A 22,465-nucleotide genomic window follows, 5' to 3' on the forward strand; every position below is an offset into this window, starting at 1 on the left:
CTTAAAGGGGCCGCGGCCGCCGCCGGCGTGGTCTGCGGCCCTGGGCTGTGCTCCGGCGCTCCCCTCGTCCAGAGGCATTGTGAGTCACCCTCATAGCCCTGGCCCCTTAACTCTCAGCGGGCGGGGGGAAGGGGGAGGGGGTGATCCTCGGGGGGGGGGGAGAGGACCGGGATGAGAAGAAGGAGCCACAGGCCTTGGGCCCCGCCCCGTCAAACGGATTGGACCCTTGGTTGCCCATCTGTCTTTGGTTGGGGTAAGGTGTACGTCCTAGCTCCATGTGTTCACATCTGTGTCTTGGTGGATCGCTGGTCACACCTTGCTGAGTGTGCATGCCGCCAACAACATGGAAGTCCAGGTGCTCGAGAGGTGCATGCAGTGTGTCCTCGTGCCTTTGGACTTTTAAATACAGCGATCATCCATCCTTACATCCTTGCTACAAGCCAGAGGAAGACCACTTCGTGTGCACTTAATATCCATTTGTCATCTGCCTTGTTCCCACAGCTCCTGAGCTACCAGAAGGGGGTGCATCCAGAACAGGTGTATATAACCCACACGAGCTTCCTGGGTTTCACACAGAGGGTCATGGTGGAGGGCAGAGCTAACATTCAGGATGCATGTGGGTTCCCCCCCCCCAGTCCCCATCACAGTAAAGGCGGGGGGGGGGAGATTCCTGCTTAGTGACAGGCAGAGGTTGGGGGGAGCCCTTGGGTACAGGTGCCTGAGTGGGTCGAGATCTCAGCAGTACCCAAACATTCGTGATTTGCAGGCCGGCAGGCTCCTTCCCTAGGTGAGACAAGTAATGCTGTGAGTCACACCACGGGAAATACAGGGCAAAGCAGCCTTCATCGCCTTTCCCTGCAGCCCAGATTGACAAGTTTGTTTGAAATCGCGATCCACAGGATATATTTATAGTCACACCTTAAAAAAAAATTCTTCTTGCAGTCTCTCTCCTCCCCCCCGCCCCCAGCGGCTAAGCTGGTGGAGCTTCTCTAAGGCAAAGCTAACTCCTGGGTGTGTGTGGGAGCACCACCTGCCCGGGGTGTTGCTCTCACACCGAGTCCCTGGTTTTAGTGGCGCCTGCGAGGGAGGGGGATTGGAGGAGTGGCCTGGCAATTCAAACCGGGCACGCAGCCCACAAGCGGTGGCCGCCTGTTCACCCTCGATCGACCCCCAGCTATGGAATTTCATTTATTAAATGTCAAGGCGGCTTCTGGCAGCCCTGCCGCTAGGCTGTCTTTGTTTCTCGGCTGTGTGGGCGCGTCTCAAGCACGTGGCAAGCCTGAGCGCTCAGATCAAAGGGAAAGCGATCTAGGCTTAGTGTGAAGGGCTGCCTGGCAAAAAGAGGGCTGTCCTCCAAACCCAGGTAGAGCTCCCGGTGTCTCGGGCTCCAGGAAGGATGATTCAACCTCGTCCTATCTTCTGGTTGGCCAAGAGACTACCTGGGAGTGGCCCTAAGCACAGACACACAGTCCAAAACTTTGTTCCTCAACCTTCAGCCTCGTCACAGCCAAGCTGCAGATAAAGGGTTTCTGGATTTCCCAGTGGAGATGTCACCACCGCTGGAAGCAGGATAGCTCAAGTGGAATCTCACACCGGGTTCTAAAAACAGTTTAATGAGAAACGGTACAGGCATTCTTCTGGCCACTCCTAATTGTCCCTCTTTCCCCACCCCCAACCTTAGCCCCCTCCCCAAATCTGGCTGCAGTCACGACGCTCTGCTGACGCCTGGTGGTGAAAGTGGGCAGTGGCCCTGAGCTGCAGGCTCCTCCCTGACTGGAGAATGGGGCGAGGCAGTCAGCCCTCTCCTTCCCCATCCGTAATCTCTGGATGCCTGGCACCACAGAGTGTGGAGGAGGCAGAGGAGAGGACCACATCTAAAACAAAAACAAGAAAACCGCAAACCTGAGGAAGGGGGGGGGAGTTTGCAGGCTTTTGCTGGCACCTCCTACACAACACTTCTTGCATTGCTGGAGCTGGTGTAGAATCCCTTATTCCTGCCTTGTTTTAAAGGTGGACTCAAGAAGGCTCTCAGTCCACCTGGCTGCAAGAGGGAGGAGGTTTCCAGGGCATTTGTTATCCTTAGTTCACCCTGGAAGATAGTATCCAATCTCATTTTACAAATGGACTGAGAAACTCGGGAAAATGGTAAGCCATTAGTAATTGGTAGGGAGGTATTTGAACTCAAGTCTCTCTCTGATATTGAAGTCCAAGGATTGAGCTAAACTTCTTGATCCTTCTCAGTGCTTGCGATTGGAAGCCATAGAGCTGATTCCAGTTTCACCACACTCTCTGGAAGGGATTCTTTTGGAAGGACCTGTCTGCCCTGGGTCATTTCAGGAGGAGTCACTTCCTTCGACCAGAGTCCAATGCAGTGGAAGCTGCCACCTGCTGCATTCTCTGCCCAGCCTCACCCTTGTTCTTAACCGAGCACAGGTGTATGGAGGAAGCGATGTCCTTTCCGCTCTACTGGACATACATTCTATTTTCAATGTCATATGTGGCAGATGGATTTTAATTTTCCAAGAGGTCAGGCAAGATCCCAGACGAATAGTTCAACCAGATCCCTGGCTGCTCTAATGATCCTTGAATCTTTCCCAAGAGTCTCTGTCACGATTCTGGCATCCAGATCCTTCTTAGGTCTTGGGACCTAAGCTTAATTCTGAAGGACCGTCTCCACCCAAAAACTGCTGAGTGAGGTCCTGAGCACTCTGGCTCTCCTGAAAAAGGCAAAACGTCAGAGGATGGGGCCCTGCCCCAGCCCCGCCTGGAGTTAGGGCACTGTCATTTCCCTGTCCATCTTCTCAGGAAATAAGACCCACAGTGAGACCCTCCCCGGTCACTCCATACTCTCGGTTCCACGAGGCAGACTACAAGCCCCATGATGCCCCGGGGCGGTCTATAACACTCGGCGCGGTGTACCCGGGTTCCCCCCCCCTCCCCACCCCCGCACCGCGTCCCTCGCCGGCCGCTCGGGCTGAGGGCCTGGCTATGCGGCTGCGGGGAGCCGGAGGCTGCAGGCGTGCATCCCTGCAGCGGCGGCGGCGGCGGAGGCATCCCCGGGGCCAGCGTCCCGTGCGCCCCCGCGCCCGCGGCGGGCGCCTGCTCCCTCCGCCGCTCGGCGTCTTTCGGGGCGGGGGTGGGAGGCGAGGCTGCGCCGCGCCGCCGAGTGCCCGCTCCCTCCCCGTGCGGGAGGGGGCCTCTCCGCGCCGCCCGCCGCCTCGCGAGGACGCCCGCCGCCCGCGCCGCCCGCACCACGCCGGGCACGCCGCCCCCGCCCGCCGCCGCCGCCGCCGCCGCCGCTGCTCGCACATGCCCGAGCCGCAGCCCTGCGAGCAGGCAGCGCCCGCCGCCCGCCCCGCGGCTCCGGGCCCCGGCTCTGGCGCCGTCCCTCCTCCCGGGCCGGGCGCCGAGGCCCCGGCATGAGGAGCGGGCGATGATCCCTGCCAACGCCTCCGCCAGGAAGGGGCCCGAGGGCAAATACCCGCTGCACTACCTCGTGTGGCACAACCGCCACCGCGAGCTGGAGAAGGAGGTCCGCGCGGGCCAGGTAGGAGCGCCGTCGGGGGGCCGCAGGGACCCCGCGTGGGGAGGGGGCGCGGCGCCGGCCGTCCCGCCTCCCCAGCGACTTTGCAGCGCTTCTTTGTTTGCTGCCTCGGCTTTTGTGCTTGTTGACCAGGAGAGGGTGATGGGAGCGGCCCCGGTCGGCTCCCCTCCTTCCCCGACGGGCGGCCCCCCACGTGGCCCAGGCCCTTCTATATTGGGGTAGGGGGACACTGCCCCTCCGCCGTCCGGGCTGCGAGGACGGTGGGGAGGGGCTGCCGGCTCGGTCTGGGTTCCATGTGAGGGGAGAATCCGCCCGGTTCAGTCGAGCCGCGACATCGCGTGGGTTTGCGGAGGTGGGAAAGCCCTTCGTGGGGAAGGGGGCCGCAGGTCAGGACCAGGACATGGGCGGCGTGACACTCCAGGGCATCCCTGCTCCACCCAGTGCCCTCGCTATTCCTGACGAGTGCTTTTCTCTGTTTGCCACTGTATCCCTCAGACCTCAGTCCAGTTCAGAAATGGGAGGAGTGGAGGAAAGACCCCACTGGAACCCAACCCAGAAGGGCCTGTCCAGGTGCTGAAGATCCTCGCCTGACCTCTGGGCTGTGGCTTGGCTTCTAGGCACTGAGGATCAAGCCCGAGGGAACTGGCCTCAGGAATGGCTTGAGGTTCTGCACAGAGCATGGGCATCCTGGTTTCTGCTGGGGGGTGAGGACCTTGGGGCAGCCAGCTTTGGGCTAGGTAGTGGCCTCCATCAAGATAGGGGAAGGGGTGGAGTCTCCTGGCCATTCTTCTGGACAAAGGCAGGCCCTAGTCACTATGGTCCTCCTGCTCTTGCTACCTAGGCTGCAGGGTAGGCACTGCTGTGTAGATTGTCCAACCTCTTCTAGAGTGGAGAGACATAGGCAGAGCTGGACCAGGCTGCCCTTTATTGCCAAGGTTGGGACACCCCTACTCCCCATCCAGACTCAATTGGGGTCTGATACCTGGAACTGTGGGCTAGGAATGTACCAGGCACCTTCCTGAGTTATGGAAGTTCAGTGTGAGGAGCTGTCCAATTCCCAAGGGAAAAAGTCCAGGGCAGGCCATCAGGCAGAGGAGGGTTGGACTGTGTTTCTGGAGTGTATCCCTTAGCCTCCCCCCACCCACCCCCACCAGACCCGTGTGGCATCCAGTTCTGCATAGCATTTCCCAGTGAATAGTGAGTGGTGTCTTGGGGCCTGCAAGCCTGTGGACTGGTCTAGGTGTCCGTTTGCTTTTTACTTCTGCTTCTACAAGGATTCTTCAAGTTGCTTCCCAGTCCAGTGGTTTATCCATCATTGAAAGAAGTGCTTGGCAGCCATGAGAATTCTTACAAAGAGAGGTTGGAGTGCTCTGGAACAAAGACACCCAAGGCCCAGTACCTGTCCTGAAGGAGATGCTGTTCGGGGTGTGACTGGATTACAGGTGTGCTAGGCAGGGTGTTGAGATCCAGACAGTCTATCTTCTCTGGTCTTCTCTGCTTTCCCATTCTGACAGGTTACACCTGGAGGGATTTAAGTGTGATCTGAGAGTAACTTCATGGAAGTCCAAGGATTGTTAAAATGCTAGAGAACGATTCTCAGTCCACTCCCGTCTAGGAGGAGTGTGGGTGCTCCTTTTCCTGCAGATTGCAGAGGCAGAATGCCCTGGAAGAATGGCCTTTCCACTTAGGTTTCTCTGTTGATAGCTCTGGAGTATTCAGCCATTTTGCCAAGGGAGGCTGAGAGAAAGAGAGAGGGAGAGAGAGGAGAGAGTAGAAGCTGCTGCAGGTAAAGGTGGCCTGGAGAAGCACCTTCGTCCTCTCTTCAGGCAGCCTGAGAAAGCAGTACCTGGTTTCCCTCATTCTGGTCCTGGTGAGTTAATGTCTTTGAAATGGACACTACCTGCCCTGTCCTCGATCCAGGGGGAATATAGGGCACCAGGCATATTAACCCTTGTTCAGCTACAGAGGTGCCAGTTCTCGCCTTCCTCTGGGTGCCAAGAAGGGGCATGCCAGTTACACTGGGCAGAAAGCCCTTGGCTGTGCCTTCAACTCCAGGACTGGCCCAGAGTGACACTCATCAGTGTTCACTGCCTCATCTTTGAGGCATCAGACTCTGTTTGGTGCAGGGGAAATACCTGAGTGTCAGCCACCTAACATGACAAATCTCCCGAGACCCTTGGCATTCCAAGGGGGGGTCTCCTATCTCTCTGGTGCTCCTGGCATCGGCTGCCACAGAAAACAGCCAGGCTTTCCTCAAGCACTTGGCAGCTGGGTTTCCCTGCCTTCGCTTGGCATAGTTGTCTCTGTTTCACTCCAAGAAAGCCCTGCGGAGGTCTCCTATAGGCAGGTCTGACAGTGCCTGCTGGCCAAGGAGGGAGTGAGCTTAGTGGCCTTCAGAGCCGACTTCTGGGCTTGGCTCAGTCCTGGCAAGCTTTGCTGGGAGGTAGGAGGTGCTGAGGTAAAGGAAGGGGGCTAGCTGAAGCCTGGCAATACTATGGTTGCTGGATGCCCTGCCAGGTTAGGAGACATAGATAGTTATAGCCAGTGGATGTGCCAGTTCCCTCTTGCCTGGCATGGCCTTGGGGCTGGCACAGCCATTTGGGCATGGCCCTGGTTGTGGAGTCACGAGTCCCTGCTGTTCCCTGGGGGTGAGGGAACAGGATTAGACTGCTTGGCTCCCTGTGGGAGGCACATGTGCAGGCAGAGCCAGGGGAGCAGAATTCTTCTCCTGGCAACAGGGACTCTGTAGGGGACTTGACTATGATCCCTAGAATGTCTCTCTTTCTGGGGCTGTCTCTGCCGTTGTGCTTTATGCTCCCCATTCATCCTTGCAATCTAGAGTCCATCAAGATGGGGCCCCATGCTAAGATACTGCCCCACTGGTTATGTCCAGGACCTTGGGTAGCACCTGTGACCCCTCCCTCAAGTGGGAAGTCTTGGGTGTGGGACATCACCACAATTGGTAAGCGAGGAAGCTTGGAGAGGGAGCCACAAACCCCAGAAACCAAAAATCAATGCATTCTGGGATGAAGAGGAGGGGCTGTGGGGATGGAAGGAGAGTCAGAAGCATGGCCCCCAGCCATTCTGGTCCCCTGTGCAGCCTGAGGAAGCCTCCCTCCCCTCACATCTTAAGAGATCTCAGACTAGCTGGCCCACACCTCATGTTAGGGGCAAAGCTCAGAAGCAGTGACCAAACTTGACTCCTACAATTTTCCCTGGGGACAGGGGCTAAAGCAGAGGCTGAGCAGCCTCTTCTCCAGCACCTAGCTTAGTCTACCAATTTGTACTCTGGTGAAAGATTTCACTTGACAAAAGGAGTCCGTCCATGCTAAAGGAGCTTGGAAAACATCCTCCTAATGCATGTAGTAGTTGTAAGAGGTGTTCAGTGCAAAGATGTTGGCAAGGAGCACAGGTGGTGTCCATGAGGAGATTCCTGCAGAGCCAGAAGGCAGCTGGGCATGAGTGTGCTTGTGCTCTTAGAGGGGTACAGGCAATGTATGTGGAGGCAGAAGGAGCCTTTCCTGTGGTACCTGTGCACACCAGCATGCATGTGTCTGTGTGTGCATGCTTCCTCCTGGGCAGGAAGCTTCAGCTCCTAAGCTCCAAAGACCCCAGATTTGACTCATGCTGAGGCCTGCTGGGACCAGAGGCTCCATTCAGTTGGTGGGGATGCCCCGGTGTTGGGTTTCATGAAAACCTTTTCATTCCAGCAATTAAACAGCTGTAAGCCTTTGCCAACGAGATTAATGAATTCTCCCACCTGGATCCAGGGCAAAGTGCCACTTACACTGCAGGACCTGCTCTGGATCCCTGAGGAGAACTGCTTTAGGGCCTGTCTGGGTGCATTGGGGTCCATGTAGACCTTAGAATCAATGGTGCCCTGTGGTGGACTTTGGGAGCACTCCCCAGGAATTTTAGAGAGGAGGTCTCCTGGTAGATACTGTCAGCCTCTCTAGAGCCTGAAGCTGGGGCACCTGAAGGGGAGGGTGCTCAGCATCTGGGTCCCTGGGCTGGGCAGAATAACCTGCCAGTTCCCTGGGGCCTTGTTAGCAAAGGTAGCATGTGGGGCAGAGTTGATGGGAATGGGGAAGGCCACCTCCTGACTTCTTCAGCCAGAGAGGGTCTGTCAGGGATTCTCCACCATTCCCATTGCAAGGTTCAGGACCCTACTAGGTTGGGAACCCCAGGGGCCTAGCCTACCCCATGACAGCAAAGGGTACTCCCCCTTCTTTGTGTGGACCCTCACATCTCCAAGCCAAAGTTCAAGGGTAGAGAAGGCCCAGATACATGTAGGGTTTTTTTTGTTTGTTTTTGTCAGTCACTGGGTTTGAACTCAGGGCCTGGGCACTGTCCCTGAGCTTTTGTGTTCACAGCTAATGTTCTACTACTTCACTTTTGATTTTTCTGGTTGTTAATTGGAGAGAAGAGTATCGGGTTTCTTGCCCAGGCTGGCTTGGAACCGTAACCCTCAGATCTCAGCCTACTGAAAAGCTAAGATTACAGGCTTGATCCACCACACTTTTTTTGTTTTTTGGTTGGTTGTGGGGCTTGAACTCAGGGCCTGAGCACTATCCCTGAGTGCTTTTGCTCAAGGCTAATGCTCCCACTTTGAGCTACAGTGCCACTTCTGGAAGTTAATTGGAGATGAGAGTCTCATGGCCTTTACTGCCCAGCCTGGCTTTGAACTGCGATCCTCAGATCTCAACCTCCTGAGTAGGATTACGGGTGTAAACTACCAGCACCTAGTTTAAGTGGCTCATGCTTGTAATCCTAGCTTACTCAAGGCTGAGATCTGAGGATTGCGGTTCCAAACCAGCCAGGGCAGGAAAGTCTGTAAGACTTATCTCCAATTTACCCCCAGAAAGTCTGAAGTAGAACTGTGATTCAAAGTGGTAGAACGCTAGCCTTGAGCAAAAGAGAGCAGGGATATTGCCCAGGCCCTAAATTTAAGCCCCACAAATGACAAAAACAAACAAGCATGAGCCACTGGCATCTGGCTCCAAACTTGTTCTTTAAATGAGAAGAAATGACATTTTTAAACCTGGAGAAATTCAACAGGTTAAAAAATAATATAAATTATTAAGAATGTCTTATTTTTGACAAAGGAGTTTTATACATGTTTTAACATAGTTGTTGCTAGAAGGCTTTGCATGAGAAATAGCTTTCCCAGAGTGACTTTCTACGCCCTCTTCCAGGTCTCATTTCTGGGGTGACCCCTTGGAACTCCGGGTTCTTTTTTTGTAAGTTACCTCTGTATTTGTGGCCAATCTACTTCCACCACTATCTCTTAGTTGCTCACCTTTATACTTTGTTACCTTCCCTTCCTCATGTTTCCCCTTACAGTCACCAAGGCAGATCTATCTGTTCCACTCCCTCCCTCTTTCCCCCCATCCCCCCCAGTTATGAGTCCCCAGCCGCCTGGGGGCAAAGAGGCTTTTAGTGAAGAAGATGGCAGGACCCTGCCTTGCAAGGGGCATGTTCTAAGTGAGAGACAATGAAAAAGTAAACAAGCCTGGGTGTTGGCAGAGAACCAGAGCAAAATAAGGGGTAGTGGATAGATACGTAGCAACTGTCACCTGAGATGGGTTGTCAAGGCAGACTAATCTAAGGAGGTCACGTTTGGGCAGCAACCTGAGGTGAGCCAGGCAGTTTTGTGGCTTTTAGGTGCTTCTGGTCTGTTTGTGTTGCCACAACAGAGCACCTGATTGCCTGGGGTGTGGCCAGGGTTAGAGCACTTGCCTGGGGCACACTAAGCCCTGCCTACCACTGCAGAAAACAAAAAACTCGGGGGCTGGGAAGGTGGCTCAGTGGTAGAGCACTTGCCTTGCATGCGTGAGGCCCTGGGTTCGATTCCTCAGCACCACATAAGCAAAAAGAAAAAAGCCAGAAGTGAGGTAGAGTGCTAGCCTTGAGCTGAGGGACAGTGCCCAGGCCCAGAGTTCAGGCCCCACAACTGGCCCCCAAAAAACAAAACAGAGAAACAAAAAATAACCACAGATAAATGAGTACTTTATAAGGAAATAAGATTTCTTTAGCTCCTGATTCTGGTGGCTGAGAAGTCCACACAGCATGGTGCCAGCATCTGGCACTGGCCCCCTGGCTGTGTTACAACATGGGGGATAAATTAATGCAGAAGGAGCCGACATGGGTGAGAACAGAAGCAAGAGACAGCCAAGAAAGCCAGCCAGCTGAAGTCTACTTAAAATCATTTTCCTACCAGTGGGAACTAATCTAGTCCTAGGAGACCTGACCTATTCTAGTAGGAGGGCATCATGGCTCCTTTCTGGGGTGCCCATGACCTGACCACCTCCATCTAGCCACCTCTGTCCATTACTTCATCGGGGACCAAGTTTCCAGCACATGAACCTTTAGGGGACAAACGACATCCAAACCATGGCACTAGGTTATCTTAAGAGCTCCTTCCAAGGAAAGCCAGTAGTGTGAGTGGAGGGGAGTCTGGAGAGCAGATGACTTTGAAGAGCAGCCCAGGACTGCTGAATTTTATGGTAAAGACAATAAGAAGCCACGGGGGGGATTTGAGCTAAAGTGTATCAGGACATCACTGGTCATGAGTTGTTAGCCCCACGATCTTGTGGCCAGTGTTCCTGGGTTCATATGCCATGATCCGTTTCCACAAGAATAAATTCCTGGCATCCTGTGTTAAGAGGTTATCTCTCAGCTTTATGAGGTTGTAGAAGGGACCAGAAGTCAGGCTGAGAATGTCGCTTAGCGGTAGAGTGTTTGCCTAGCATGCATGAAGCCCTAGGTTTGATTCCTCAGTACCATGTAAATAGAAAAAGCTGGAAGTGGCACTGTGGCTCAAGTTGTAGAGTGCTAGCCTTGAGCAAAAGAAGCTCAGGGACAATGCCCAGGCCCTGAGTTCAAGCCCCGGGACTGGAAAAAAACAAAACCAAAAACAACAGAAGATTTCTGAGTTTTAGTTAGGCTCTCCCCCTCCCCCATTTAGCTCTGAGCTTTACTCTAGCTGCCTATAGGTCCTGCAACTTCTAGAAGAGCTGGGACTTGGCCCACTTATTCGTTAGTGATAAGGGTTCTAGCCTTCCTCTGTTCTCCTGTCAGTGGCAATGCTGCTTTCCATGTTCTAAAGATGTGTTGAAATTTCTTATCTGCTGACATCTCTTCTTTATTCTTGTGGGTTTTAAATATTTTACTGACATTCTTATACTTGCAGATTTAACATTTTTGGCATTCTTTGTTCCTTTGTGTAGATCCAAGTTTCCATCTGCTATCCTTTTTTTTTTTTTTCACCTGAAGAATTCCCTTTAACATTTCCCACACATCTTCTGGCAATAAGTTCTCTTAGCTTTTGTCTGCAAAAGTCTGTTTTTCTTCTTCATTTTTGAAGAATATTTTCATTGTAAGGATTTTTTGTTTTCCCCAGCACTTTAAGGATTTTACTATATTGTATTGTGGCTTGCATATTTTCTGATGAGAAGTGTATAGTGATTCCTGTTTATTCTTCAAGAGGGACCTTCCTGTAATTTTCTTTGTATTTGTCTTACTTTGAGGGTCATTATGCTGGGCATTGGTGGTTCATGCCTGTAATCCCAGCTACTCTGGAGGCTGAGATCTGAGGATCTCAGTTCAAAGCTAGCCCAGGCAGGAAAGTGTGAGACTCTTATCTCTAGTAAACCACCAGAAAACCGGAAGTGGCACTGTGGCTCAAGTGGTAGAGCGCTAGCCTTGACCTGAAGAGCTGAGGGATGGCACCCAGGCCCAGAGTTCAAGCCCCACAGCCAACAACAACAAAAAAAAAGAGGGTCATTGAGTTTCTTGGTTCTGTAGGTTTATCATTGTATTAACAAATTATCATTTCATTACAATTTACCATGAACTTGGTAGCTTAAAAATAACAAAAATTTATTCTCTTTTCTGAAGGTCCAAAGTTGACAGGCTGTACTCCCTCCAAAGGCTTGAGGGGCCTCCTACCTTGCCTCCTCCAGGTTCTGGTGATACTAGGCATTCCTTAGTCCTGGTTGTTTAACACAGACTCTTTGCCTCGGATTTCACATGGCCTTCTGAACTCAGTGCCTGGGTACTGTCCCTGAGCTTTTTCCTTCAAGGCTAGTTTTCTACCACCTGGAGCCACAAGCTCAAAGTAGCTAGGATTATAGGCATGGGCCTGAGGCCCAGGCTGTGTGTTTTATAGACACTAGTCATTGGATTCTGAAACAACCAAGATTATCCTGGATGATGTTTTCTTGAAATCCTTAACATAATTTTATCTATAAAGATGTTGGTCCCAAATAAGGCCGCAAGGACAGGTTCTGAGGGTTAGGATATGGACAGATGTTGTATGAGGCCCTATTATTCACCCCAACAAAATAGTTTTTAAATCAAATTGGAAAAAAAATAATTAGCACTTGGGAGACAGAGGCAGGAGAATTGCAAGTTTTAAGGCCAGCCTGGGACTACATAGTGACACTCTATCTCAACCAAATAAAAAATATTTGAGCCAGGCACCAGTGGCTCATGCCTGTAATCCTAACTTCAGGAGGCTGAGATCTGAGGATTGTGGTTGAAAACCAGCTCAGGCAGAAAGTCCCTATGAGACTCCTACCTCCAATTAACCACCAGAAAACTGGAAGTGACAATGTGGCTCAAAGTAGTAGAGTGTTAGCCATGAACAAAAGAGCTTAGGGACAGTGCTCAGACATGGAGTTTAAGCCCCACAACTGACCCCCCCCCCAAATAAAATTGGAAAATTTTGTCCTTTTTTTACATATGTCTTATTTCCTCTATGTCCATATCAGGATTCCAGTTATACATATGGTAGAATTCTGGACAGTATTTCACAAATGACTGAGACTCTGATTTTTTTTTTTTTACAGTACCTGTTTTCTCCTTTGTATAAGTTCTGTTGTTGTTTTCAAATTCAGTGATCTTTTTTGAAAAAAATATATAAATTCTTAATTTCTTGTTTTGGTCAGTTGTGGGGCTTGAACTCTGGGCCTGGGAGCTGTCCCTTAGCTCTTCAGCTCAAGGCACTCTTGAGCCACAGTGCCACTTCTGGTTTTCTGGAAGTTTATTAGAGATAAGAGTCTCATGGTCTTTCCTGCCTGCGCTGGCTTCAAACTACAGTCTTTAGATCTCAGCCTCCTGAGTAGCTAGGATTACAGATGTGAGCTACTAGTGCCTGATTTCTAATACTTTTTTTTTTTTTTTTTTTTTTTTTGGCAGTACTGGAATTTGAACTCATGGACTTGTACCTACTAATCTGCAACTTGAGCCATGCCCTAAGTCCATTATTGCTTGCTTGTTTGCTTCTTTCTTTTCTTTTCTTTTCTTTTCTTTCTTTCTTTCTTTCTTTCTTTCTTTCTTTCTTTCTTTCTTTCTTTCTTTCTTTCTTTCTTTCTTTCTCCTTTCTTTTTTCCTTTCCCTCCCTCCCTCCCTCCCTCCCTCCCTCCCTCCCTCCCTCCCTCCCTTCCTTCCTTCCTTCTTCTGTCTCATGTTTTTCCTCAGAGCAGGCCTCAGATTGAAATCCTCCTACCTACTTATGTAGGAAGATCTTGTAGCTGAGATTACAAGTCTCTACCACCATGCCCAGGTCTTTTCACCTAGGCTGTCCTCAAACCATGATCCTTCCAATCTCTGCCTCCCAGCTAACTAGGATTACAAGTGTGAGCCATCGAGCCTGGCCTCGTTTCTAGCATTTTTGTTTTTTTCCCTCTAATTTTTCTAGTTCCCGGGACTGAACACAGGGCCTCACACTACATGATGGGTAAGTGCTCTAGCACTGAGCTACATTACCAGTAATTTTTAACCTGACATTGGACACTAAGCAGCTGGATTTTTTTGTTCTTCCTTTAGAGAGTGCTAGGCTTTGTTCTGGCAAACTAAATAAAATGCTTGCAAATAAATGAATATGATCTTTTTGAGGGTGTTTCAATTTGTTAGGGTGGGTCTAGGTGGGCCTTTTCTCTAGGGTTAGTTTAGCCCTACTATTAAGGCATAACACTTCTGGGATTTCTGAGAATTTATCAATAGCTCTTTTTTACACTATCTTACTATATATATAAAAAGTTTAATAATCAGCAAAGATTCAAGGGAACTTTTTTTTTTTTTTTTGGAAAGGCGCATGCCCTTGTAGAACTCTGCCCTTCACTATCTAGTTACCTCAGCATCCTTGGAGCCTTGTCTCTGTCTCCACAATTCAGTAAGACCACCAAGCTCTGCTGGGGATTCCCCTTCTGAATTACATGCTGGAGTATTCCTCCAGACAGAAACCAGGGAAGTCATAGAACCAATCAGTAGTAAAATAATAACAATAATAAAATCAATAGTCATTGATTGTTTTGGTTACTTAATCCAGAGATCCCAGTCTTACACTCTAGTGTCTGGAAGGAATTATTTCAGATTGTCATTCTCTCATTTAGCTATTTTATGGTGGGAGTGGAATTTCAGCTGTCTCATCATGGCTGAAAGAGAAACCTTTTACTGGCATTTCAGTCAAGTTTTGGCAAGGAAGGAGAAGTTACATGCATATGGTCAGTTTGCTGTATTTAACTTTAAGTCATAGACTCCTGTGATATATTTAAATACTTGCATTTAACATATATGATTTTATCACACAGCAAAAGTCTCATGCCACATAATCATGCCATAATAAAATAATAGGACAGTCTGGGAAGGTGGCTCAGTGGTAGAGTGCTTGCCTTGCATGCATGAGGCCCTGGGTTCGATTCCTCAGTACCACATAAGCAGAAAAAGCCAGAAGTGGTGCTGTGGCTCTAGTGGTAGAGTGCTAGCCTTGAGTTGAAGAGCTGAGGGACAGCGCCCAGGCCCAGAGTTCAGGCCCCACGACCAACAAAAATAAATACATAAAATAATAGAACGTTTGCAAATTGTTAATACATAGTGTCTCCCTGGCATAAGGCATGTCTTTGAAGTTGTGCTCTCAACATGTTCTTCTGTTGCTATCAAGGTATTACTGAACCTGTGTGGTCCTAGGTGGACAGGAAAGGAGGAAGTCCTTCCCCTCACCCAGTGTTTCTTTCTGCCCTGTCTTCTTAGCTCCTCTTACCTGGCTGCAGCTCATGATGTCAACTTTGTGACACAGCCAGAGTTGCTGCCTGCTGAAGGGCTGCGAGGCTCAGGCCAGCCGCCTCAAAAGTGATCAGGGCTACGTCTTCACTTCCTCCAGGTGGACATCGAGCAGCTGGATCCCCGTGGTCGGACTCCCCTGCACCTGGCCACCACACTGGGGCACCTGGAGTGTGCTCGGGTGCTTCTGGCTCATGGTGCAGATGTGGGCAGGGAGAATCGCAGTGGCTGGACAGGTGGGCACCCCTGTTAACCCTGGCTCCACAGCCAGGGTGTCCCCAGTATCAGGAACTCCCCCGGGGTTGGCTGCAGTGTCCTGCCCTGTAACCTTACCTCCCTTTGCCCAGTGCTGCAGGAGGCTGTGAGTACCCGGGACTTGGAGCTGGTGCAGTTGGTGCTGCGGTACCGGGACTACCAGCGGGTGGTGAAGCGGCTGGCAGGCATCCCTGTGCTCCTGGAGAAACTGCGCAAGGTGAGGCCTGACCTCCTGCCTCCCCACCGGAGCCCTGCACGCCATTTCTAGTGCTGGCTCAGTTCCTCTCCTTGTTATCCTTCAGGCCCAGGACTTCTACGTGGAGATGAAGTGGGAGTTCACTAGCTGGGGTAAGAGGGGAGGGGTGGATGGGTCTGCGTCCTGCCTGGTACACCCTCCCATTGCCCTTTGTGGGGCTGCTTCTCTTCTAGCTCTCAGCTTAATGCCACCTCCTCAGCTAGGAGTCTTCAGAGTACCCCAGACACTGTCCTTTTCCTCTATTAATTCTTTCTCTCAGTAGTGATTTGCTGGTTCACTCCCATGCTGGAAGGTAAGTGTCAGAGGGCACGAGTCCTGTCTGGTTCAATGTTGTATCCCTGTGGACTGGAATAGTGCCTAGCATGTAGTAGGTGTTCAATAAATATTGACAGCGTGGAAGAGAGGGTGAGTGAATGAATTAATATGCAGTGGCTGCCATAGACTTAGTAGTGGCCAAGTCTTGCCTGTCCCCAACCTTCTGCTCTTTGCATCTGAGGGAATGTGGCTGTATTTGTTGGGGGTAGAAGTGGAAGGAGAATCTTCTCTCCTACCAGTGACCTCCCCCTTTTCTAACCACAACATTGTCTCTAACTCCTATGCCCTAAGCTCTGGTCCAGGCTGTGTAGGTCATACATACTGAAGTCACCTCTGACCTTCATTTCCACCTAGTGCCCCTGGTGTCCAAGATCTGCCCTAGTGACACCTACAAAGTATGGAAGAGTGGGCAGAACTTGAGGGTAGACACCACGCTCCTGGGCTTTGATCACATGACATGGCAGCGAGGGAACCGAAGCTTCGTCTTTAGGGGTCAAGGTCAGGCAAGCAAGAGGTGGGGCAGAGAGGATGGGACAAAGCCTTGTGCCAGTCTCACCCCCTGTGCTGTTCTGTGGCTGCCAGACACAAGTGCCATAGTCATGGAGATTGACCACGACCGCCGGGTAGTATACACAGAGACATTGGCACTGGCGGGGCAAGACCGGGAGCTGCTGCTGGCGGCGGCCCAGCCTACAGAGGAGCAGGTGCTGAGCCGCCTCACTGCACCTGTTGTCACTACGCAGCTTGACACCAAAAACATCTCCTTTGAGAGGTGAGTGGGAATCACCTGGCCAGCCTGCAGCTAGCCTCCTGGGTTCCCACATCACATAGACTACTTTACTTCCTCAGGAACAAGACCGGCATCCTGGGCTGGCGCAGCGAGAAGACAGAGATAGTGAATGGGTATGAAGCCAAGGTGAGACCTGCCAGAGCCAGTAACATACATGATTAGGACTGGACTGGACAGGGGGCTCCTGACCAGCCTTCCTAGTTTACAGGCTCAGAGGCAATACAGCATGCAAGCAAGAGCCTTAGAATAATGCTTACTTCAGGGGATGGGCATTTACCATATTCCTGTCCCTGGCACAGTTCCAGCGTTAGATAGCTGTATGTACTTAGTCCTCTCGCCACACAGGTGCTCTTGCCTCCCTTTCACACATGTGGCCTGGGTTCTTTCCCTGTATCCCATTTCAGCTTTAATGTTTTTCATCTTGAAATGGTAATACCAAGCTAGACTGACTCGTGAGGACAGGGATTGGGTTTGGCTTGCTCATCATTGTATGTCTAGTGGTCACCTCCAAGGATGGCATGGAAAGGCGTCTCAAAAAATGTGTGTTAAGCCAGGTGCCGGTGGCTCACACCTATTATCCTAGCTACTCAGGAGGCTGAGATCTGAGGATTGCAGTTCAAAGCTGGAAGTGGAGCTGTGACTCAAGTAGAGTGCTAGTCTTAAGCACAAAAGCTGAGGGACAGAGTCCAGGCCCTGAGTTCAAGCCCCATGACCAGCACAGAACTGTGTGTTAAGCCAGGTGCTGGTGGCTTATGCCTTAATCCTAGCTACTTGGGAGATTGAGACCTGAATGAATATAGAGGTTCAAAGCCAGCCTGTGCAGACAAATCCAAGATTTTTTTTTTTTGTCGGTCATGGGCCTTGAACTCTAGGCCTGGATGCTGTCTCTCAGCTTTCAGCTCAAGGTGAGTGCTCTGCTACTTGAGCCACAGCACCACTTCTGGTTTTCTGGTGGTTAATTGGAGATCAGAGTCTCACAGACTTTCTTGCCTGGGCTGGCTTTGAACCGCAGTCCTCAGATCTGAACCTCTAAGTAGCTAGGATTACAGGCAGCTACTGGTGCCTGGCTTTTTTTTTTTTTTTTTTGCCAGTCCTGGGACTAGAACTCAGGGCCTGAGCACTGTCCCTGAGCTTCTTTTTGCTCAAGGCTAGCGCTCTACCACTTGAACCATAGTGCCAATTCTGGCCTTTTCTGTTTATGTGGTACTAAGGAATCAAACCCAGGACTTCATGTATGCTAGGCAAGCACTCCACTATTAAGCTACATTCCCAGCCCAAAGATTCTTATCTTCAATTGACCAGCAATAATCTGGAAGCAGCGGTGTGGGTCAAGTGGTAGAGCACTAGTCTTGAGCAAAAGAGCCAGGCCAGAGCAGAAGACCTTGAACTTCAAATCCTAGTACCAGCACATACCAACACACATGCAAAGTGTTTTGGGCTGGGTTCCCCAGCAAGACAAAAATATTTGTTTAATGAATGAAAGATCTATTTACTTCCCCAAAGGCCTGGGAACCAGAGCAAAGAGCCACTCCAGGACCTTTTATTGCACACAGCCACTTTTTCTGTGTCCTCAGGTATATGGGGCCTCCAATGTAGAACTCATCACACGGACTCGGACAGAACATCTTTCAGAACAGCACAAGGGCAAGGTCAAAGGTAATGAGGCCAAGGTGGATGGGAAGAAGTACTGCAGGACTGGAGGAAGTAGATTCCACTCAGAACCCATTTCAGTATTCCTTTTGGCAGCCCAGCAATAGCCAGGATGGCCTATTCAGGCAAACATTTGAAGTGCCAAGTCACTGCAGCTGCCTAGTGTACTAAGATTCTTAGGACTTACTTAAGCTCAGCAGACAGGCATACCACAATTGATTAATAATGCCTGCATTTAGGAGTAGAAGAGAGGCCAGGCGTTGGTGGCTCACACCTGTAATCCTAGCTACTCAGGAGGCTGAGATCTGAGGATCACGGTTCAAAGCCAGCTTGGGCAGGAAAGTCCGAGAGACTTTTTTTTTTTCAGTCGTGGGGCTTGAACTCTGGGCTTGGGCGCTGTCCCTCAGCTCTTCAGCAGAAGGCGAGCGCTCTACCACTTTAATCACAGTAACACTTCTGGTTTTCTTGTGGTTTATTGGAGATAAGAGTCTCACAGACTTTCCTGCCCGGGCTGGCTTTGAACCTCGATCCTCAGATCTCAGCCTCCTGAGTAGGTAGGATTACGGGCGTGAGCCAAGGGCACCCGGCTCCAAGAGACTCTTATCTCCAGTAAACCACTCAGAAAACCAGAAGCAGCTCTGTGGCGCAAGTGGTAGAGTGCTTGCCTTGAGCTGAAGTGCTGAGTGATAGTGCCCAGGCCCAGAGTTCGAGCTTCATGACTGACAAAAAAAGTAAAAGAAAAAAAAAAAGGAGTGGAAGAGATATCATGCATGCCATTTATCAGCTAGTCTAGTGTACTGTGATATGGCCTGGGTAGAAAGTCAGGGGAGCCTGTTACTGATTCTATGTGTCCATATGTATTAGATTCTCTGGGCATAAGTTAACCTGTCTCAAACAGAAATGCATAATTCCTACATCACAGGAGAACAAATAGACACTTGTGTCCAGTAGCACCACCCAGGGAAGGCTTTGGAAGCCTTTTATTCCAGTTATGCTTGCAGTGGTCAGGGCCCTGTCCCTTAAAGTCTTTAGTGGCCTTTAGATGAAGATGCTTGGGGATGTTGTGTGAGCAAGCTGCCTCCTTCCCCCCCGCCCCCCCTTCCAGGGACCAGCCTCCTTCCTAGGTCCTGGGTGTTGTCACTTCTAAGGAGGTACCCATGTGTGTGGGGTTGAGTGTCCTGAGATACCACATTTCTTATAGGTTGTAAGACACCTCTGCAGTCTTTCCTGGGAATTGCTGAGCAGCATGGTGGGCCTCAAAATGGGGTGAGTGTGTACCAGGGCCATCACTGTGGAGGGGTATGGATATGGCTTAGGAAGCTTGGTCTATATGTGTCTCCACAATGCCCAAGGCCATGTCAGCTCCACATTGGCAGGGAGGAGAGCTGGGGCTCTGTGGTACCAAGAAGCTCCCTGGCATTGGATTGAGAACTCATGGTCTCTCCCATGTGGTATAGACCTTGATTACTCAGACCCTGAGCCAAGCCAACCCCACTGCCATCACTGCAGAAGAATACTTCAACCCCAACTTCGAGCTTGGCAACCGGGACATGGGCCGTCCCATGGAACTGACCACCAAGACACAAAAGTGAGGCCCCCAGCTTCTGCGTGGGAGGGGTGGGCAGGGATCGAACTCCCAGAGGTGCTGGGAGGCCACAGAATCCTTCCTGCAGCAACCCTTACCCCTTCGGATCTTGGGGGCAGGTTCAAGGCTAAGCTGTGGCTGTGTGAGGAGCACCCCCTGTCCCTGTGTGAGCAGGTGGCCCCCATCATTGACCTCATGGCTGTTAGCAATGCGCTTTTTGCCAAGCTCCGGGACTTCATCACCCTGCGTCTGCCTCCTGGCTTCCCAGTCAAGATTGGTGAGAAGGGGCTGGGAAGGTGGCTCAGTGGTAGAGCGCTTGCCTCGCATGCATGAGGCCCTGGGTTCAATTCCTCAGTATCACATAAGCAGAAAAAGTCAGAAGTGGTGCTGTGGCTCAAGTGGTAGAGTGCTAGCCTTGAGCTGAAGAGCTCAGGGACAGTGCCCAGAGTTCAAGCCCCATGACTGACAAAAAAGAAGTTTGTTGAGAAATAAACTTGATCCCTACACACCACCACTTCCTTTAGCACTTTCAGAGGGTAGGATGGAGTTCAAATGAGGTCAGGGGAGCAGCCCTGAAGTGTGATGGGGGGGCTGTGTGTGTGCAGTGCCTGATGCTTCTCTCATCCCCAGAAATTCCAATCTTCCACATCCTCAATGCCCGCATTACCTTTGGGAACCTCAATGGCTGCGACGAGCCTGTGCCTTCCGTCCGAGGCAGCCCCAGCAGCGAGACCCCCTCCCCAGGTAGTGACTCCTCCAGTGTCAGCAGTTCCAGCTCTACAAGTAAGACTCACACCCCTCACAATCTTGCCCTCTCTGAATTCAACTCAGTTCCACCCCCATGCTGCTCTAGGGCAGCCTGGAGGGGTAGGCCCAGCATGCCTGACCCTCAGATCCTTCCCCAGCCTCATGCCGCAGCTGTGAGATCTCCCCAGCCTTGTTCGAAGCACCACGTGGCTACAGTGTGCTGGGTGGCCAGCGAGAGGCAACAGCCCGGGACGATGACGACGACCTGCTGCAGTTTGCCATTCAGCAGAGCCTGCTTGAGGCGGGCAGTGAGTATGACCAGGTGTGTCCCTGATGCCACGCCGGGCCATGCAAAGTGTGGAATTGCACAGCTAACAGGCCCCTCCCTCCAGGTCACAATCTGGGAGGCGCTAACCAACAGCAAGCCAGGCACCCACCCTATGTCCTATGAGGGTCGCCGACAGGACAGGTCAGTGCATGATAGGCCAAAGAGAACCCTCCCCACCCCCACCGAACACACAGAGTCTCTCAGTGGTCCCCTTACACTGAGTGAAGACACTAGAACCTTTCTATGCCTAGAGAACATGTAGTCTTTAGGAAGGCTCCTACCTGGTACCCTTTCCTGATGCTGAGTCATAGCCAGAGCTCCCCTAAGCAGGTAGAGGGCAGATCCTCATAGGGGATACCAGATAGGATGCTGGGGCCAGGATGTGTAACACTGGGGTGGGGGCCCCCAACTAAGTGCCTCCTATAGAGGGGTTGGGACCTGCTCTGCTCTGGGGCCTCCATGCTGTCTCTCACCCTAGAGCAGAGCAGGTGCACAGGGAGCACTCCACAAATCCTCCCCGCCCCCAGGAGCGCCCCGCCGACGCCACAGCGACAGCCCGGGCCCCCAGCCCCAGTCCCCAGTCCAAGGCCCAGTCCTGGCCCCGGCTCCAGCGGCCGCATGTTCCCGAGTTACGACGAGCAGCTACGGCTGGCCATGGAACTGTCTGCGCAGGAGCAGGAGGAGCGGCGGAGGCGTGCACGCCTGGAGGAGGAGGAGTTGGAGCGCATTCTGCGGCTCTCGTTGACCGAACAGTAGCGCCCCCTGCTGGGCCCCTCGCCCACTCCATGCACCACCCCACCCGGGGCCAGAGCGCAACTAGCCGGGGCCAGTGCACCTGCGGAGCTGCGGCTGAAGTCTGGAGCCACCACCTCAGGCGTGTGGTAGTGCACCAGGCACAAGACGGGGAGGGGTTTGACCTGGGTGCGGGATAACTTTCCATGCCAGGGCCCTGGAGGCAACTGGAACTGCCAGAACCTCTTTGGCTGTATCTTGACCCCCTAATCCACTTCTGTGGGCTCAGATATGCCCAAGGGTGGAGCCAGGTGGTCCTGAAGAGGAAACTGTTAGAGGAGCATTGTCTCATCTCTGGCTCCTGGCCGGCCCTCCTTCCCGCTCACTGACCCCGTTCCAGGACACTGCCCCTGAAGCCTTTGCATCTCCGCTCTTCACCCCTGGGAGGCAGCTGCGCTTCCCGTGTGCTGTGTTGCTGCTTTGTCCCAGACACAGACCAGCACATCAGGGGCCCAGCATCCCTGCCCTCCACATCCCGTCATTTCAGCGTCAAGTGCACTTAGCGGGGTGCCCTGCTTCCTCAACCCCCACACCCATCCTGGGTCTCAGGGTGGTCCCAGCTTCTCCTCGGGCAGCCAGAAGTTGGAATCCCCATGCTCAAGGCACATTTTTATGATCAGGTTGTATGTCCAAGGTGGCCCCCCTCCCCCGTCCCCCTGGCCTGGGCAAGGCCTGACTACTTTGTGGTGCCTTGAAGAGTGTGTATGTGGGGCGGGGAAGGTATTGGGCTGGGGGCAAGCACTAGATCTGACACAAAACTGGCTACAAAGGGGTTGCCGAGGACCCTGGCACCACCACCTACCCTTCCCACCAGCTGCTGCTAGCCCTCTGTGGTTGTGCATCCTTGTCCTCGCTCTGGGGGCTGACTAACCCTTCATCCAATGGTGCTAACCCCCGGCTCTCCCCACCTACCACAGAAGCACAGGCCCTGCCAGGGGCAGGGGCCCACCGCACACTCTTGTCCATGGCCTCTTGTACTGGCCTTTCTGCTCAGCCAGTGAGGCTTAGAAGGGGACAGAAGAAAAGAGCAACAACAACAACAACAAAAATGTCCTTCCCACTCCCTTTCCTGATGCCAGGGGCACCAGACTGATTATGAGGCACAAATAAAAGAGGCTTCAAAATGAAGATTTTCTTAC

General features: G+C 52.0%; 1 protein-coding gene across 6 annotated transcripts; it reads left to right on the forward strand.

The window, feature by feature from the left end:
- The first annotated feature begins 172 nt into the window (after positions 1-172).
- Ankrd13b (ankyrin repeat domain 13B) lies at positions 173-22,454 on the forward strand. Of its 6 annotated transcripts, XM_070027382.1 has the most exons (16): positions 3,809-3,896; positions 4,819-4,986; positions 14,709-14,844; positions 14,956-15,080; positions 15,166-15,211; positions 15,789-15,932; positions 16,017-16,206; positions 16,284-16,350; positions 17,799-17,880; positions 19,076-19,140; positions 19,332-19,462; positions 19,579-19,736; positions 20,090-20,242; positions 20,365-20,528; positions 20,599-20,675; positions 21,013-22,454. In XM_070027382.1, the coding sequence occupies exons 2-16, from the start codon at positions 4,882-4,884 to the stop codon at positions 21,464-21,466; spliced, it is 2,097 nt and encodes a 698-aa protein (XP_069883483.1). In that variant the 5' UTR covers positions 3,809-3,896; positions 4,819-4,881; the 3' UTR covers positions 21,467-22,454. The 6 variants fall into 6 exon arrangements, with proteins under 6 accessions (XP_069883484.1, XP_069883485.1, XP_069883482.1 ...); XM_070027383.1 differs by lacking the exons at positions 3,809-3,896; positions 4,819-4,986 and adding an exon at positions 173-253 and having other exon boundaries at positions 14,964-15,080; XM_070027384.1 differs by lacking the exons at positions 3,809-3,896; positions 4,819-4,986 and adding an exon at positions 2,943-3,547 and having other exon boundaries at positions 21,062-21,388.
- The last annotated feature ends 11 nt before the right edge of the window (positions 22,455-22,465 follow it).

The sequence above is a fragment of the Dipodomys merriami genome, unplaced genomic scaffold, assembly GCF_024711535.1.
Source record: "Dipodomys merriami isolate MVZ:Mamm:240054 unplaced genomic scaffold, mDipMer1.0.p SCAF_19, whole genome shotgun sequence".
NCBI classification, from domain to species: domain Eukaryota; kingdom Metazoa; phylum Chordata; class Mammalia; order Rodentia; family Heteromyidae; genus Dipodomys; species Dipodomys merriami.